Source organism: Chelmon rostratus, chromosome 5 (assembly GCF_017976325.1).
Source record: "Chelmon rostratus isolate fCheRos1 chromosome 5, fCheRos1.pri, whole genome shotgun sequence".
NCBI classification, from domain to species: domain Eukaryota; kingdom Metazoa; phylum Chordata; class Actinopteri; order Chaetodontiformes; family Chaetodontidae; genus Chelmon; species Chelmon rostratus.
Window position 1 is genome coordinate 18,201,879 of NC_055662.1, and position 17,169 is coordinate 18,219,047.

The window sequence follows — 17,169 nt, forward strand, 5'->3', positions numbered from 1 at the left end:
AAAAATAACGACAAAGAAACATAGTTCTTGGTGACGTTTTGATGACACTATATTGGTAATTTATCATTTTAATTAGTTTTCTTAAGAGGCACCCCAGTGTTAAGTATCAAAGTGGTATATATTAGCATTATATTAGTGTAGGCTACACTTTATACTAAAATGACAGCTAATAAACAAAAGAATACAACAAATTGCTATGCTTACCCTATGTACTGATATAACTGATAACCTTACTAGTTTCATTTGAAGGCATCGTGAGCTATACATTTCTTACAGGAATATATAGTGCAAAAAATGTGTGTGTGTAAAATGCCAGGGCTGCTAGCTAAAACTACATTGAGGAGAACAGGAAATCAGCTGGGATGTTCCGAGACCATTCTAGGAATGTTCTCGTCAAATATCATTATGTGAGGCATTAACATGCTCAACGCCATGTTATTGTTGGATGTTAGGTTTGTCCGGGTGATCTGATTTCTAGATCTGTTAATTTGATATTACCATACCGTAGATTTACCTTGTATAAATTATTACCGTTAGTCTGATCAGTGGTTGGTTTGAACGGCGTCACGACTACAACGGTCACCTGGATCTCTGATTGGTTCAGAGCGCTGATCCGGGTACTGCGCTAGAACGAGCCCATTAGCTAAAGGTACCAATATGGCGGAGGTAAGAGGGAAAACAGGGGAGAAGCAATCGATCTTAAATCGATATTTTTAAATTTTGTGTGTTGTATTTTTCAGTTTTATGCTATCGATTGGAGAAACAATGCTTTTTGCCTTCTATGTAGCGTGTTTCGTGACATAATTGTTATTTTTATTCCTCTAAAATATGCTTGAATGTCTGGACTGATCCTTCACTACAAGGCCGCTGCGCCTTCGCTCTCTCAGCTGCTTTGGTGTAGCGGCTGTGTAAATTGATACGTAAATTTAACGTTAGCTTGTTGGATAAAGGAAATAACAGATTATATCGTGGTTGTTATGAATGGATATTTATTTTTCTACACGTGGGCTTAATTAGCGGCACCTATATTGTAAAGACCATTCAGCTCTGTCGATTGCAGTACCGCGCAAACGAAATTAGTGTTTACATTTTTCGATGCATAACGTTAACATTAGGCTTTGGGGTTAGCTTGCTGGTTAGCTAACTGTTACAGGAGCCGACATTGCGAAAGTCGTACTGTTCCCCTCAATATATTTCTTTATTTTACTTAACTCGTCTCCTACGAAAGGATTCATTTTAATTCCAGGGTTTTGAAATTGCATTTGGCTCCCAATTGTCCTCAGTGTTTAGCGTTGCGCCCTGGCTAACGTTGTAGTAGCCACCTATTTCAGGTAAGGTTAGCGGTAAATGCAGCTTTTCTAACCCACTATTTTCTGTGGTCATAATACAGACCACAAAGGCAGTTTTTCTTACTCCGCTTGATTGAATGTGCCAGTTATTGTACTTATTTATTCTCTGGTTTTATTCTTTTGCAGGCTTCCCTAGGGAGTTCAAGTCCAGGTAAGAATACCTTTTGCCATGGAAGTATTTGTATCTGCAGTATATCATGTACTTATTTAAAATGTAGCTATGTCTTAATGAAACAATATTGCATCACAGAAATATGAAGAAAGAATGATATAGTGCTATTGATATAGAATTTGTCAGAAAAAAGGCTTGAAATTGATTAAAAATAGTGTTTTTTTTATTCTAACATAGTAACTGTGTGACTGTATCTTGTCAAGTGTGGTGTGAATGTTTAATTTTCTGAGTAAAAAAAAAAAATATTTATGTGTTAAGACTGACACATTTCTGATTCTTTTTTCCATTCTCACACTCAGTTGGCTCTTTATCGTCAGAAGACCATGACTTTGACCCAACGGCAGAAATGTTAGTTCATGAGTATGATGACGAGAGGACTCTGGAGGAGGAAGAGTCTCTGGAGGGAGGGAGGAATTTCCGTTCTGAGATTGCAGATCTGGAAAAGGTAAACTAATAAATGCACAAAATGCCCTAAAACAGGATTTACCTGTGTAAAATTCTGAATTCAGTGATTTTAACATAGTCTAATCTGCATATGTGCATATAGAATATTTGTATGTATCGTAAATGTGGAAACCAGAGGGCACCATCTTGTTCAAGCAGTAGGGCTGCAAATATTGACACTGTGTTGTCAGTGGAAAAAAAAGCTAAGCTTGTAACACTAGGATGGCTTCACCTTATCATAAAGGCCACGCGCTGATGTGACCTTTTATGATGATGATACGGGGAAGCCGACTGATTTATAGCTGTAGATGCTACAATTAATTAAGGTCAGTAAAGTTTAAGTATATTTACATTCTCTTAATTTTATTTGTAAATTGGCTTTAGCTGAGATTACAGTCTGAGAAGGAATTGTCTTTTTGCTGAAAAAACACATACATACATACAGATCTATAATTAAGTGGGATGCACATGTTAGCTTTACTTAATCTATGATATGCTAAGTTTCCTTTTCTCTTTTTTTTGTTTTTTTTTTTCTGTCAGGAGGGAAACATGCCTTTGGAGGAACTATTGGCTATCTATCGCTACGAGGCCTCAGCAGGCTCCAGTATAGACAGCTCCTCTGGAGACCTGACTGATGAGCTGCCTGACATGACTTTGGACAAGGTAATTAATTACACTGGTGTTGTTATGTAGTCAATTAAGAGATAGTAACTGTGTGAAGAGATTTGGGGAAAATAATATGATGTAAATGTATCCATCCTCAATATGTAATTCAGTTATTCTGTTGATCACCTTTCGTCTGCCCCAGTATACAATGAATATCGTTTTTTCTCCCTAGGAGGAAATAGCTAAAGACCTGTTGTCTGGGGACTATGAGGAGGAGACCCAGTCCTCAGCTGATGATCTGACCCCTTCTGTCACCTCCCATGAGGCTACTGATTTCTTCCCAAGAACACTTCGATGTAAGTGACAGGTTACATGTACTAAAAAAAAATGCTTCTTGCCTGCTTTGCAGGATTGCAGGAAAACTCAGTTTTCTGAAGCCCATGATTAAAACATTTTATATCTTGTTTTGTCCAGCTAACAGCCTAGCACTCAAAGGCATTCACCATTATATGAGGCAAATTAAAGCAGCAAGTCCTCACAATTCAGAAGCTCTAACACCTGAATGGTTGGCAGTTTTACTTGAAAAATTACGTACAATTATACAATTATAGTTGCTGATTATTGTTCTGTCAATTGACTAATCGTTTCAGCTCTAGAAGTCGTTAATACAAATAATACAATCTGAAAATTGTGTGCTTTCCCACATTTCTAAACTTAAGTAAAATAAAAATGTGTCAGCTGCTCTCTTTTGGAAAATTCCTAAACATTAGCACTGTGTTAAGTATATTTGCCAATAATAATAAATAAGTTCTTTTGGGCTGTACAAGCACATAGTAGTACATTAAGTTAAATGTGCAGCTGATTGTTTTCATTATTGATGAGGTTGTCAGTTATTTTTTGAATAATCATTTGTCTATAAAATGTCAATTAGTACAATAAATGCTCATCACAACTTTCCAGAACCCCGTACAATGTTTTAAATCCTTGATAAATGTCTCATGTGATTACTTGCTTATTAAAAAAAATATGCAAATTGTTCATTATTTGCATTTCAGTACTCAGACATTTGCCATTGTACAATATGGCGAGGTCTTGAACCAGTTCTATGTGCAAACTTAGAGAGATTATAGAGATTTGGTTCAAGTTATGTATTAAGTATGGAGGAGGAGATTCAATGACCTATTTTAGTACCGAGACACCAGGTTTGGTAGGTAAAGCATTCATTCACCAAGGAGGTGCCACTGGAATTCAGTGGATGTCAAGGTATTTATTTGTTGTCTGTCTTTTCATCAGCCAATGCTATCTCTGATGGTGATAAAGAGTCAGAGTGCGATGAAGATGGCCCAAGCCCAGAGGACTCCAGAAAGGTAAATGAAACAATCCATTTTGAAAAATGTTGAGAGAAAGTTGAATCCACACTGATTCGCTATACACGCTCTATACCAACCTTTATTTGATTTTTATCATAGGAAATTATGGTGGGAACACAGTACCAAGCAGAGGTTCCTTCTTGCCTCTGTCACTACAAAGATGGGGAGAAAGGTGACTGCTGCTTTTTTTGTTTTCACCTGTATGCCTGACATGTTCTGTAATGTGATGGCTTACAATGTTTCATTCAGTATAAGAAAGACCAAGAAGACAGATAAGGTGACTAATCTTATCTAATGTACTTGCACAGTTTATGAGGATGAAGACGAGTTGTTATGGAGCCCAGGTACATTGCCAGAAAACAAGGTTAGGACTTTCCTGTCTGAAGTGTTGTTACGGACAACGGATGAAAAGACAGGATGTGACAAACCAGGGATGCATGTTCGAGACAATGAACAGGTCAGTCATGTCTTTTATGTATCAGTCCTTTCATGTTGTAACACAATGATGACCATAGTTTTAGCATGTACGTGAGCTCATGCAGCTGACGTCATTTTTCATTGACTTTTTTTTCCATCATGTCCTACTACAATTGTGCTTTGAATTCCTCAGATTATATTTTTCTAAGGTATGTTTTTCCAGTTTTAACCTCTCCATTCTTTCTACATAGGCCTTGTGTGAGCTCGTCAAGTGCAACTACAACACCCGTGAAGCACTAGAGAGATACTGCAGCCGTGTAAAGTCCTCAAAAGGTAAGCAAAGGAAACCTTGTGGGCTCCCAGCCTTGTAAAAAAAATAATGCTTAAATTGCAGTTGCAAAACTTCACAACAAATCTTTCATTTTCATTTGCATGTCTCGCACACATGATCACAATAAACCTCTTGGTTTGGCACAATTGATCAACATGTTGAAATTGCCCAGTAAGATTCTCTGGTACAATTATGATGTAATGTTGTACATTTGTTGTGCCAGCCAGAAAACAATTAAACATGACTCCTATTTGACACCAGTCTCATTTAATAATGCAGTGTGACATGTGCTAATCTTTTTGTGTTAGATTAGATCTATTCTTCTTTGGATCACATTGACAAACATCTCTGAATCTGATACATTATTGGTCCATGGCAAGATAAACGCAATCTAAATTCTACATTCAGAACAAATGGAGTTTTTACATCAGTAAAAATATCCCACCCCATTGGAAGTCAGTGTAATCCCTCTGTTAACAATTCCACAGTAACGTGATGGTCTGAGCACATCCTCTAACATCACTCATGATTTGACACATTTCACTTTGACTTTCACCTTTCACTGTTTGCTTACCTTTTCACATTTTCACAATGTGCACCTGTTTTAGCATAAAATAGAAGCATAAAGTCACTAATTAGAAAGCAATCCATGCAGCTTGCACTGATGCTCATGGTGAATTTTATGTGGCAATTAAAATCCATTCTATACAGGAACAAACAGTATAAACAAAAACTCATTGTGGTGTGTAGCTATACCAATATCTGTTGACCCTTTTGGCCCAAGGAGTGGCAAAAACACAAGAACCACTGTTATACAATCCAAAAAATCCAAAAATAGAAAACAATCCAACACCATAAATTGCCCAAAATAGTTACCTCAGTGTTCATATGTAGAAGTGTAATTCTGGCTTTCACAAAGATTCAATCCTGTGTTTTGATTTTTGGTGGGTATACCCTTTTCTTTGCAGGTGGACTGCTTGTGTGCCAAAAAGTATTAATTTATTCCTGGTTTTATTTCAGAAAAAACACCTCCGTGGTCAGAAGAGGAGTGCAAGAACTTTGAACACGCACTACAGATGTATGACAAGAATTTCCACCTCATACAGAAACATAAAGTGAGTCTCATTTCATGATTTGACGAGATCCTCCTCATGAAAAGGTACACATATAAAGCTTTGAAAGTGTCCTCACCCCTTTTAATGGCTCCTTCACCTCCCCTCAGGTCACAACACGAACTGTCGCAGAATGTGTGGCGTTTTACTACATGTGGAAAAAGTCAGAGCGCTTTGACATCTTTGTGCAGCAGAATCGATTCGGGAAGAAAAAATACAGCAGCTATCCTGGCGTAACGTAAGTGGCAGAACAAGTTTCAGGACACGTGTTTGCATTCCTTTTGTGTTTTTGCTTCTGTTTAATAAAATGAGCTCTGAACAGAAAATGCCTATAATTTGAAAGACCCGTGTAGATGAAACATGTTTCTCTGTATCCAGTGACCTGATGGACAGGCTGGTGGATGAAGCAGAGGGACTGGCGGTGGACAGTTCCTCCTCTGTGTGCTCAGGAGCAGGTGGAGGAGGAAGGCTGGAGACCACCGCAGACCAACAGCTCAGCCTGCTCAACTCCATCACCGCTAGCGACCTCACAGGTCAGTAATGCGACGTTGTTCTGCAGTTATGGATACAAACTTGAAAACAAAGATGATAATTGGATTAAAGGTTTTCCTCATTTGTTAATGTCACTCAGTCAGTCAACGTGTTTCTTTTCAGACAAGTCTCTTATTGCTTTCAGTCATTCAGTGTTAATTGAGTGTCCTGTCTCCTTGCAGCTTTGAGTAACAGTGTAGCCACAGTGTGCAGCCCTGCAGAGGTCAGTTGTTTGGACTCCTACAGCTTTCCTCCACTGGACAGTCTCCATCGTGGGTCCCTGAACCATGACGAATCCCTCGGGTTCCCTTCAAATGGCGCAGACCCCGACTGCCTCAACATGCTCGACGCCGGCTTCTACCACTCTGACCTGGGCCAGCTAGGAGGAGTGTGCGTCAACAAGGACTGCGAGCGGCCCTCCAAGAGACTCAAGATGGCCCTGCCTGACTCCTTTATCAATGACGTGTCTGTGGGTAACCTCGGAGTGGACTTTGAAGCACGACGGACAGCAGCGCACCACCACCGAATCACCGGCGCCAAAATGGCAGTGTCTGTCACAGACTTTGGGAGCTTGGCTGGCAGCGGCGAGCCCAACGGGTTTCTGGGAGCACATGCACGGCACCACACACAGCACACTGCGGCACTTCAGTCAGAGTGATCTTCCTCATTTTCTTCCCTTGTTCTTCCCCTTTGAAAGCCCTTATCCCGCTTGTACATAAGACTGACCTCACTGGAGAATCTGATTTGTTTAAATTCTATTATATATATATATATCTATATATATGTATATGAATATACTTTTTTTGTTTTCATTTTTTGTGTAATATGACATCAGTGATGTCTATCATATAGAACTAAAATCTTGATTTCTCTCAAGAGTTTATATAGCCATTTATTTTATTTTTGTTTTGCGGTCTTGAGATGTGTAACGTCCATGTACAGTGGGGCCCAGAGGCTGCAGTAGGAGAGTTGTGTATCTTCCTCCTTCACATCTACACACAACATCTTCAGAGCTACAATATGTTATCCTGCCATTCTTTCCAGCTGCCAAAAATGGCTTAGTTTTCTGCCTCTAGTGTTAGTATTTAGTTGCTTGTCTTTGTTGTTTGAAGTGGTACTTTTTTAAAAAAATAGTGTTTGGTTTACAGGTACTTTTTAGTAACCACGCTGGTGGAGATGGGTTTTATTTGCCCCCAAATAAGGCTAGACATTGTATGAAGAGCAACACTAGCATGGAGATTAGCTTGGAGATCAGGAAGTGTCATGGCTTCAGCTGCTAAGGCCTTCCAGTTTGGGTTTCTTTTCTTTTGATTTTCTCCTGTGGAAGCTGGTCTGTAGTTTGTCTGCTTGTTTACTTTTAAACTGTTCAGAGTTGCCAAACTGGAACATGTGAATGTTTGCAACAATTCCCTTTTTTTTTTTTTTTTTTTTTTTTTAAATCCCATGCAGTCAGACCCAAATTATAGTCCTCGATTCATAGTTTTTCAATTACATTTTTTTAAACCGGTGAAGAAGAATACCTTTGTGGAGTGACATAATGGAAGTCACTTTATTTTACAGTTGGATATTGGGCTTTTTTTTTTTTATCATAAATATATATATTGTTTGAAATCCTGCTTTCTAGGAGAGTATCAGTCAGACAAGAAAAACATAACAGCAATATTGCAATGCAAAGATAATGGTTTGGTTAATAGTCATTTAAATAGACATCATCAGGCACCGTAATGTATTTATTGCATATACTTTTACCTTTGTGAGATTTTGTTTAATCCTTTGAAATAATGCTTTCACTCATGCTACTATTAGGCAAGCTTAGCTATATGTCCTTTAGTTGTAGTAAAAACAAAAAAAAAAAATTAAGAAGATGCTCTTAAATTAAGTAATGCCATTTTCAGACCACTTAGCAAGCTTGGGTACACCTGCTAGCAGTATTATCTCTTTATTTAAAGCCACTCTCTTTTTGTATTTAACCTCTGCCTAACCTGTACTGTTAGAGAATGCCTTGTATAATCTGGTCGGCGATTTTTTGGAGTCTAGTAGCAGAAATGGAGCTGTTTTCTCTTGACTGAAGTCCATAATTGTGAATTGTAAAGTGTTTAGCGGGTCATCGTCAGTTGATTGGATGCAGTAGTAGTGTTTACTTAATTTATCTATGCATTGTGCTATGAATAATTAGTTTGTTTCAGGGGTACACCATGTTTGTCATGTCCATAGATCTTGTAATTCACCATGGTGTGTGTACAGACAGGATTCATGCCTCTAAACCATCATTAAGTTTGATCAAGTAATTCAGTTTCCAAGCCCAGCACCAGAGAAGATATTCACTTTGCGTTTCATGTAAATAATTAGCAAATAGCCTTTAAAAAGTCTATTAACTGACCTCTTACACTTGTGAATCTGTGTTAATACAAAGGTTTTAATTTGATTCCTTGTCAGAAGGCAATAATTTGTAGATATGTACAGATATTTGGGGTTTTACATTTTACTGGTTGACTTGGTGTTTTAATTTCTTTTCTCTCTTTGGAAAGTCATGATACCCAGACCCCCCCCCCCCCCCCCCCAGGACCCGGCTGAAACCACGCATGCCAGCTGTGTCTGTTTCTCAAGTGTACCACTGAAAACGGCTTTACCTGAAGACGTATTGATATTACTCAGTGTTGCAAATTTGCATTCTAAACTTGCAGCCATGTGTAAAAGACGTTCATCTTTCGTTCCTCAAAAAAATCTTTTTACATGTCGTCGTCTATATTTGTCTTGATGGTAAAGGGATGGCTGCTGCTCTAAGTATGTGGAGAGCTAGTTTCTCTTTTAATGCAATGTGCATAATGCAGTAGGTCCTCCAAGCTCTTCTAGCTTTAGCAGTGCAGTGATATTTATTTCACCTGTGGTTTGTACAAAGACTCAGAAACTGTCAGAATGTAAAGGCCATTAAGTAGTAGAAGTAGGTTTTTCACCACCCTGTGAACTCTCGAAAATGTGATATTTTATTGATATCTCTGGTATGAGACTTGTGTGTGCAAGCAAGCACTAAACAAATTTATTTTATATTTTGTATTGTGTTTTGAAGTTTAAAAAGGAAAAAAAAAATTATGGCAGTTGTGGTTTTGAAAAAGAAAACTCGAGTCCTTTGACGAAAACAAAAACACCTTTGTGAATAAAAACCTGCAAAACTTAAAAATGTATATCCAGAAATATAGACAATCAAAAACTTCACTATGAGAAATGTTCAAGAAGCTATCTTTATTGTTTATAAGAATTGTACATAAACATTGAGTTGTTTTTTTTTTCTTTTGTTAAACATTATTTTGTATTTTCTGTTGTACTTTAATACCTTGTGTACAGATCCAGAAATAAAGCTCTGGAAAAGGTTCGGAGACGATCGCATGTTCTTTATCAGCACACAGAAACTAAATTTACTGATTCATGTGGAAAGTTGTGGGTTTTATTCTGTGAGTTTAGTGTTGATATCGCAAACTGAAAGAAAATACCAGCAAGACTGAAACCTATGACATGATTATTCATACAGTTTCATTTGGAGAATTTGGACTAAATTGGATTGAAATTTTGACCTTTTTTTTTTTTAATGGAATCCAGTTTGGAGAATTATTTAATGCACTGTGGTATATTAAAAAGATGTTAGACTGTCCATCCTGTCATTTAACTTGACAGTTGGGAGTTAGACAGTTCATGACTGAAACGCTATGATACACAGTCTTCATCAACGTTTGCTCCGTTGTCATGGAATCATAGGTTGATTTTCAAACTTTCCAGCTTGGGCATCTCATTCATGTTGGCTTAAAATTTGAGCCTGACAGTGAATCTGGCGATGAAGGCCATGTGATGCTGTTAAAAGCCAGCACAAGCAAGTGAGTTTGGATTGTTTTGTCAAGGTCAAGAGTGACCTGTCCAGCTCAACTTTAAAGCCAAGGAGGATGAGAAGTCTTATAAGTGCTCATGGAAACGGAGCAAAAGCAAGTTGATCGTGAGCTGAGATTGCTTTGCCAGTTTACTCCCATTTAAGTCATTCAGGGTTTATCAATAAAAGACAAACTCGATTTTAAAAAAGCAGCAATTCTGAGGGTACCTGTACTTTGCTTGTGCATTTCCATTTTATAATACTTCTACTCCAAACATGCAAAGAGGAAACCCTTCACATGTTTTTTCCTCTTTTTCTGCTGTTTTAGGTAAGAAATATGGGTTGGCACATCGCGGAATGATAACCAAATCATGTTTGTAATGGCTGAGAAGTTAACTACCTTTTTTTTTTTTTTAAAGTAACTTCAATTTACACCATATAAGGGCGCCGACAGATTCAGTTAGATCTACTACAGGCAATATAAAAGCTGGACCAGTGGTTCATTACCTTCATCTTCTGAGAGGAATGGGCAGAGTCAGAAAATCCTCAGCTAGAGTCACTTCTACACCACTGTCCTGCAGAGCATCTTCTGCCTGTCTCTTGAGCTCTGAGACGTCATCCTGGTCCCCGTCCTTCTGCAGGGAGCAGGGTTTGTACCTCTGACTGAAGTGGTACAGCACCAGCCTCCGAGCGCAGCAGGCCCGAGCCACCGCCGCCGCCATGTCAGGTGTGCTGTGTCCGTGGTCCAGCGCTTTCTCTTGGTGCTCGTTCCCAAGGGTGGCCTCGTGAATCAGAACGTCCGCTCCGCCGCACAGCCTCAGCGGTCCTTCCCCAAGAACTGAGCTACAGTCCCCAAAAATGCAGACTTTCCTCCCAGGAATGGCTTCTTCCAGCACCTCACTGGGCAGAACCACACGCCCGCTCTCCAGAGTTACAGGCTGTCCAGATTTCAGCCGGCCATAAAGCGGCCCTGGTTTCAGGCCTGGGGGACACATTCAGGTGTAACAATGGATCAGATATTCTACGTAAAAATCTTAATTTGAAAAGCAACTACTTACTGTAGCTTTTTGATGAATGTAATGGAGTAACTAGTACTAGTAGCATAAAATGGAAATGCTGAAGTATAGTAAAAATACCTCAAAATTGTGCTTAAATACAGTACTTGAGTAAATGTACGTAGTTACAGTAATGTTATTAAAAAATACAAGCCCTACCAATAATTTCCTCATAGAATTAGAATTACAACAAAGAGTAGCTAAATAAATACATGAACTATCTCTGTTCATCTAATTAGCATGAATTAATATTATATACTACTACACAATAAATGGCAAAAAAGGACAAACTTGATCTTTCTAAACGTGAAAATCGCAACCTATAATGTCATCATTTTTTTTTAAATCATTTTTGACCTGCCCATGCATTCGCCTTCACATCATGTCCTGTGAACTGCAATTCTCTTGTTTTCTTAATAAATTATGTTGAGCTTTTATGCTGATCACGTCCAATTAGAAGCACCAAACTAAAGACACTTAGCTGTGAATCACGGACAACATGCAACTGGTACCGGAAAGGTGTGACTTTACACCTTCTTATCACATTTCTCTAAAATAAATATAAAACAAAGACGAAAGAAATATAAAAAGCTACAAAGTGCATTTGCCTATTTCCTTGAGGAGTTCAGTCTTCAGTCTTCCGGGTAGATCACGCTCTTGAATGCAAAACCCAAAGGAGGGGATGCGGTGAAACAGCCTGAAGGCTTTGACCACGAACTTCTTGTCTTCAAAGAGGAGGTAAGACTCGCTGGAGGCGTCCAGGGAGATCGTCCTGCCCGGCTGCTCCTGTGGGTGCAGAGGGCCGTGCTCCGCCGTCATCTTAACAGACACAACACAAAACACCTCAGATTACGCATAGGAGGGGAACACCATCATAACTCTTGGGCTGAGGAAATATTTTAAACATATCTTTAAATAAATGAGTGGAAGTCAAGTAGAACTTAAGGCTGATTGTCTTAATGGACGTTTAGACATTTTGAATATACTATCCCTTTTTTTGAAAGGGAAGGCATAAAGACAAACCTCCTTTGTATCACAGATTAGAGAAATCCAGAACTGAATCTGACATTTGCTAATAGTCTAATATTGGCATGATGTATCAATACACCAGTCCAGCCCTACTGAAAGTGTATTATGTTGTGCTTTTCCTTATACAAAGAGCTTCAGTGTGATTTATCACCACACAGGAATAACACCACAATCAGTCACATACCTCCAGGCTGAGCTGTCCCTCCTCTGGACTCTGGTCAGCTGTGGGCTCCAGCTCGTGTACTGCAGCAACATATATAATATACCATGAGAGCAGAGTACATTAGAATGAAGTGCAACAACACAACAAAGGCCAGAGGGCCACTTGGAGAGTGCGCCAATCCACACTGATATGCAAATCTGCAAGCGCGACCACTACGTTTGTCTGGATATATTTCTGATTGTGACGATGTTATAATCAGGATGATTGTCCCATGAAAGCGCTAACCACTACATGCATAGGCTACCCCAGAGGATTACTGGCACCTGTGAATGGACTGTGATACAGAGCCGTCGTATTTCTACCACTGGCTATGTTTTGTCACGGTTGAACTTCCCCACCATCTACTGGTTTAAAGATGTATGTCATTTATTTCACAGAGACCAAACACCTTCTCTCACAACGTTAATGAAAGTGAAAAATAATTTGGAATAATAGTAAGAATTTTAAACCTGCTTTTGCAGAAGTTACATGCTGCTCTATGAACTGAAAAAAACTTGCTGGGTGTTATATATTCAGTATCAAGGCATTTTTCTGGGCACGGGGGGCAGCACATTGTGTAGCATTCACACTCAACCTGCAGGGGATGTCTACTCTGCTGCTCAGAATCAAACTGCCCACGTACCATCAGTGTTTTCAAACCTGTAGTAATGTGGACATATGAGAGCTCAGGTTGTACATTCTGGACCTGCCTGCATAAGGGAAGAGCAGCTGTGAGCCCGTGAGGCCAAGCGTCACCCTGAGAAAGTGCCGGAGGCCTCGGGGTCCGTAGATGTCCACCTGGTTCAGGCTCTGCTGAGGGTCGGGGTTGGCGTTCATGCTCACGGTGCAAAGCAGACCAGGCAGACCAAACAGGTGATCTCCATGCAAGTGAGAGATGAAAACCTTGGTGATTCGACCTGGGTAGAAAACACAACGGCTGCTATAATGGAAATGTAGAGGAAACAGGGGACAATCTATCCAAATTAATAATGGGTAATAGATCATGGAAGAAAATCAGCCGACATCAATCATGGGAAAGCCCTCTCGCCCAATGACTGCATCCGCAGTGTAAGAAGAAAAGCGACCACAAGTCCTTCCTTCCAGCACCTGCCAGACTGTTAAACTCCAGCATCTTTTAATGTAGCTCTGTGCTGATGTTGTTTCTACTCCATTATTTTTGATATCATTTGCTAATATCCATTACACCTGTTCTATCTTCTGCAAATTACATATTTTTACTGTGCAACGGTGCAAAGACAGTGTATCTATTTATTCATATTGACAAATTGAGTCATTCTTCACAAGGCAATATTTTTTATACTCTTCTGTATATAATGTCTATTGTTGATTTTATTTTGTCTGTTTTTTGTTGTCATTTGTTGTTTTTCTAGTAAATTTCGCTGGCATGGGATCAGTAAAGTCTTATCTTAAGTAGCGATACTGGATTAAAATGCTGAAATATTATTGCATTAGTCCTTCATTGTTGTTCATAATGTTCTAGACTCTGACAGAGTTGCTGTAATAAGACATTGTGTTAATCATTTAGGTTTTCCTGAGAATAAAAAAACGAAACAACAGATGTCAAGGTCAAGCAGTGGTGGAAAGTAAGTAGATTTACTCAAGTGCTGTGCTTTTTTTTTTTACTTTTACAATTTCTGCTACTTTCTACTTTTCCTCCACTACATTTATTTGATCACTTAAGTTACTTTGCAGATTCGATTAATAACACAAAATATAATCAACAAATAATTTATGATATACTGCACATCTATCATGTATATACATAATATGGATAAGATGAACCCCAAGGTGAAATTCACAAGATACCAAATCTTTTCCGGCTATAATATTAAAGTATTGTCGTATTAATACATCAGTAATCATAATTCAATAATATAATATTGATTATTCTGAATGGTCATTCTACATGAGTACTTTTACTTTATGTACTGTAAGTATATTTTTATGCTAATACTGCTGCACTATTACTTAAGCAACATTTTTCGATGGAGGATTTTTACTTGTAACAGTATTTCTACACTGTGGTGTTGCTACTTTTGAGTACTTCCTTCTTAGCAAAAATACATTTCATTTTAAAGTGTCAGGAGTGAAAATTAACTACCTACAAGTACTCAAGTGACTAGTTTTGTACCTTTCCCATGTTTTAAGTACATCCTAAAATCCTCTGAAAACTGAGTTTAATTTGTTTAACTTAAATATTGAACTGAACTTTTGGAAAGAATTAAAGTTTCAGATAAGTGTCCCCAGCTCTAAAGTTTTCATTACACAGTGGAGAGTTGGGTGGTGGGTGGTGGGGAGTCTGAATAAAACTTTATTCAAAGCTGGTTTTCAGTCACTTTTGATATTTTATTTTAGTTTCCCAGGAGCTGAAGGCGAAGCGGGCTGTGTGAGGGGCTGCAGTGACTCACCGGCTCTGAGTTGGCTCTTCATCAGTTGGGTCTGGGTTCCTTCCCCGCAGTCAAACAGCCAACACTCGCCTTCTGTCCGCAGCACCAGAGCCGAGGCACCGCGGTGAGGAGACGGGTAGGCCGAGCCGGTCCCGAGGAAAGTCACATCCATGCTCATCCTCCCAGAGTTAGCAAGAACACCGGTCCACAAAGTCCTGACCACCACTGAAACAGTGCGCCATGCTCACTGTAAACAGGCACACGCTGATGACGCAACACGAGCGACGGTGGTGGGGCGTTCAGGCCAAGTTGGATTCCTTGGGACTTTCAAAGGTACGGTCAATTAAAATGTATGGCTCTTGACATAGGAACCACACAAAGACCAGCACTGGAGTCAAACAAATAAAATATAATATAAATATTTAACAGCAGGGAAAACGAAACTACATTTGGATGAACAAAGTTGCTCGGTCACACACACATTTAAAATCAGCAGCCAGAGGAACCAGTATGAAACTTTTTTTTTTTTTAATATTCTGCACTTTTAATAGCACATAGGTATAAGCGGCACAAACATGCTGCTCTCTGAGTACAAATGCTGAGGCAAAATACTTCTGTGTAACAAAAATAAACTTCAGAAACACAGACTCGAAGGACACAACACAATGACTATATTAACACACGCACTAAATTTTCCTTATGTGGACAATACTTGTGTGAGCAAACCAGTCACCAAATTCTTACACAACACAGCAAAACCTCATACTGGACAATTAGTCAGTTAAGATGATTACAGTCAGAAAGACACACACTCAATGGGGTTCAACTGTTTCTAAATAATTTCTTTTAAATAAAACTGGTTTAAAATGCATGAGTAGGTAACCTTGCCTATAAGAATGTGTTGAGTGTTCACAACCTCAAGTTGCACAGTCTTTAAGAGAAAAAGCTGCTATGTTTTGTTTTATACTCATAGTGCTGTTGAGTTGTTTCTCAGCTCTGCATGCAGCTTGCTGTGAGGTCTACATCATGGTACACAAAGTGACTATGAACAGACAATGATGTTTGTGCAGGCACTTCAATGCAGGTGGTGAGAAGGTCCTAATACAAGATCCTGAGATCACAGCAGCCTAGTATATATATCAAAACATATTTGAAGACTAATGCATGATATTCCCAATGCCACTGACAACAGTGTGTGTAAGGCAATATGACAAATGAAACAGACAAATGGTAGTTTTAATGTAACTGGCTAATTGTTCAGACTTAAACACATTTCAGCTGTGAGGTTGTGTCCAGTGTATACAGTCAGGGTATCTCAGTCCTCACATTTTACACTAAACACATCATCTTAGATCTTACTTATTATAACAGCCTGCAGCCAGTGTGTTCGAGCACAGGGCAACGTATAAAGGTTGACCGCCAGTACTATCTCACTGGAATAAGTGCAGTACATCAAACTGATATATAGACATGAAGTATTAGGAAGATCTAACTGTAATATAGTTCATAGGATATCTTGTTTTGTGAAATGCATGTAGGAGCTTGAGGAAGTTGTCATCTGCTATAACTGTGGCTATTTAACTGTATGGCTGGTAGGAGATCACTGCATTTGACTCAACTGTTGATGTATACAAAACTTAGACCTGTAACATCAACAAACAAACGTTTGTATCAATAGAGAAACGTTTATCTTGTGAAACTTGACAGAGTTAAAGCTGACTTGTTGGCATTACTGGGTTTAGCATCATCCCTTTAGAATCGAGACCGGTACATTAACAGTGCTGGTACGGATCTTTTCAAGACATGAACATAAGCACAAATTGTGACTTCAGAATGTGAAATTTTGTGTAACCTTTTCTAGCAGGTCTATTTGTCTTTTTCTGCCAATAATAAAATTTGTGAATGGTCCACAGTGTAAAATATGAGTAAACTGCATCATGCACCTCAAATCTGGTAACAACAAAGTCCCAAAAAAATGAGGTCTGCATTGATTTAAAGCAAGGCTTAATACTACTGTTTGACACTGCCTTTTATCAAATTAAATGTAGGACTATTTATTCATATCATGCACCAGTCAAATCTTCTGTTTAATCGTGTCTTATGTTATTTTGCTATTTTTTCTTTATTTTACACTAAATATTGTCTGTTTATATTGCCTTGTCTTGTTCTAACCTGTTGTTTTATGTACAGCGCTCTGAATTGCTTTGCTGAAAGGTGCTATACAGTAAGCTTGTCTTGCCTAAATTTCCATCTATTTCCCTCGCTTGCTATTCCTCCTTCTTGTGTT

The 17,169-nt window shown here is 38.8% G+C and overlaps 2 protein-coding genes across 3 annotated transcripts; one reads left to right on the forward strand and one right to left on the reverse strand.

The window, feature by feature from the left end:
• The first annotated feature begins 660 nt into the window (after nt 1–660).
• Nucleotides 661–7,738, forward strand: mier3b (mesoderm induction early response 1, family member 3 b). Of its 2 annotated transcripts, XM_041937264.1 has the most exons (13): nt 661–666; nt 1,476–1,500; nt 1,821–1,966; nt 2,506–2,628; nt 2,804–2,927; nt 3,865–3,938; nt 4,041–4,113; nt 4,250–4,398; nt 4,610–4,691; nt 5,710–5,804; nt 5,912–6,039; nt 6,180–6,334; nt 6,515–7,738. In XM_041937264.1, exons 3-13 carry the CDS (start codon nt 1,868–1,870, stop codon nt 6,988–6,990), a joined length of 1,578 nt encoding a protein of 525 aa, XP_041793198.1. In that variant the 5' UTR covers nt 661–666; nt 1,476–1,500; nt 1,821–1,867; the 3' UTR covers nt 6,991–7,738. The 2 variants fall into 2 exon arrangements, with proteins under 2 accessions (XP_041793198.1, XP_041793197.1); XM_041937263.1 differs by lacking the exon at nt 661–666 and having other exon boundaries at nt 1,418–1,500.
• Nucleotides 7,739–10,559: 2,821 nt separating this feature from the next.
• elac1 (elaC ribonuclease Z 1) lies at nt 10,560–15,196 on the reverse strand. The gene is made up of 5 exons (XM_041937300.1): nt 14,904–15,196; nt 13,185–13,391; nt 12,457–12,515; nt 11,852–12,062; nt 10,560–11,170 (listed from the first exon to the last, which is right to left on the reverse strand). Exons 1-5 carry the CDS (start codon nt 15,058–15,060, stop codon nt 10,698–10,700), a joined length of 1,107 nt encoding a protein of 368 aa, XP_041793234.1. The 5' UTR covers nt 15,061–15,196; the 3' UTR covers nt 10,560–10,697.
• Between the last annotated feature and the right edge of the window lie 1,973 nt (nt 15,197–17,169).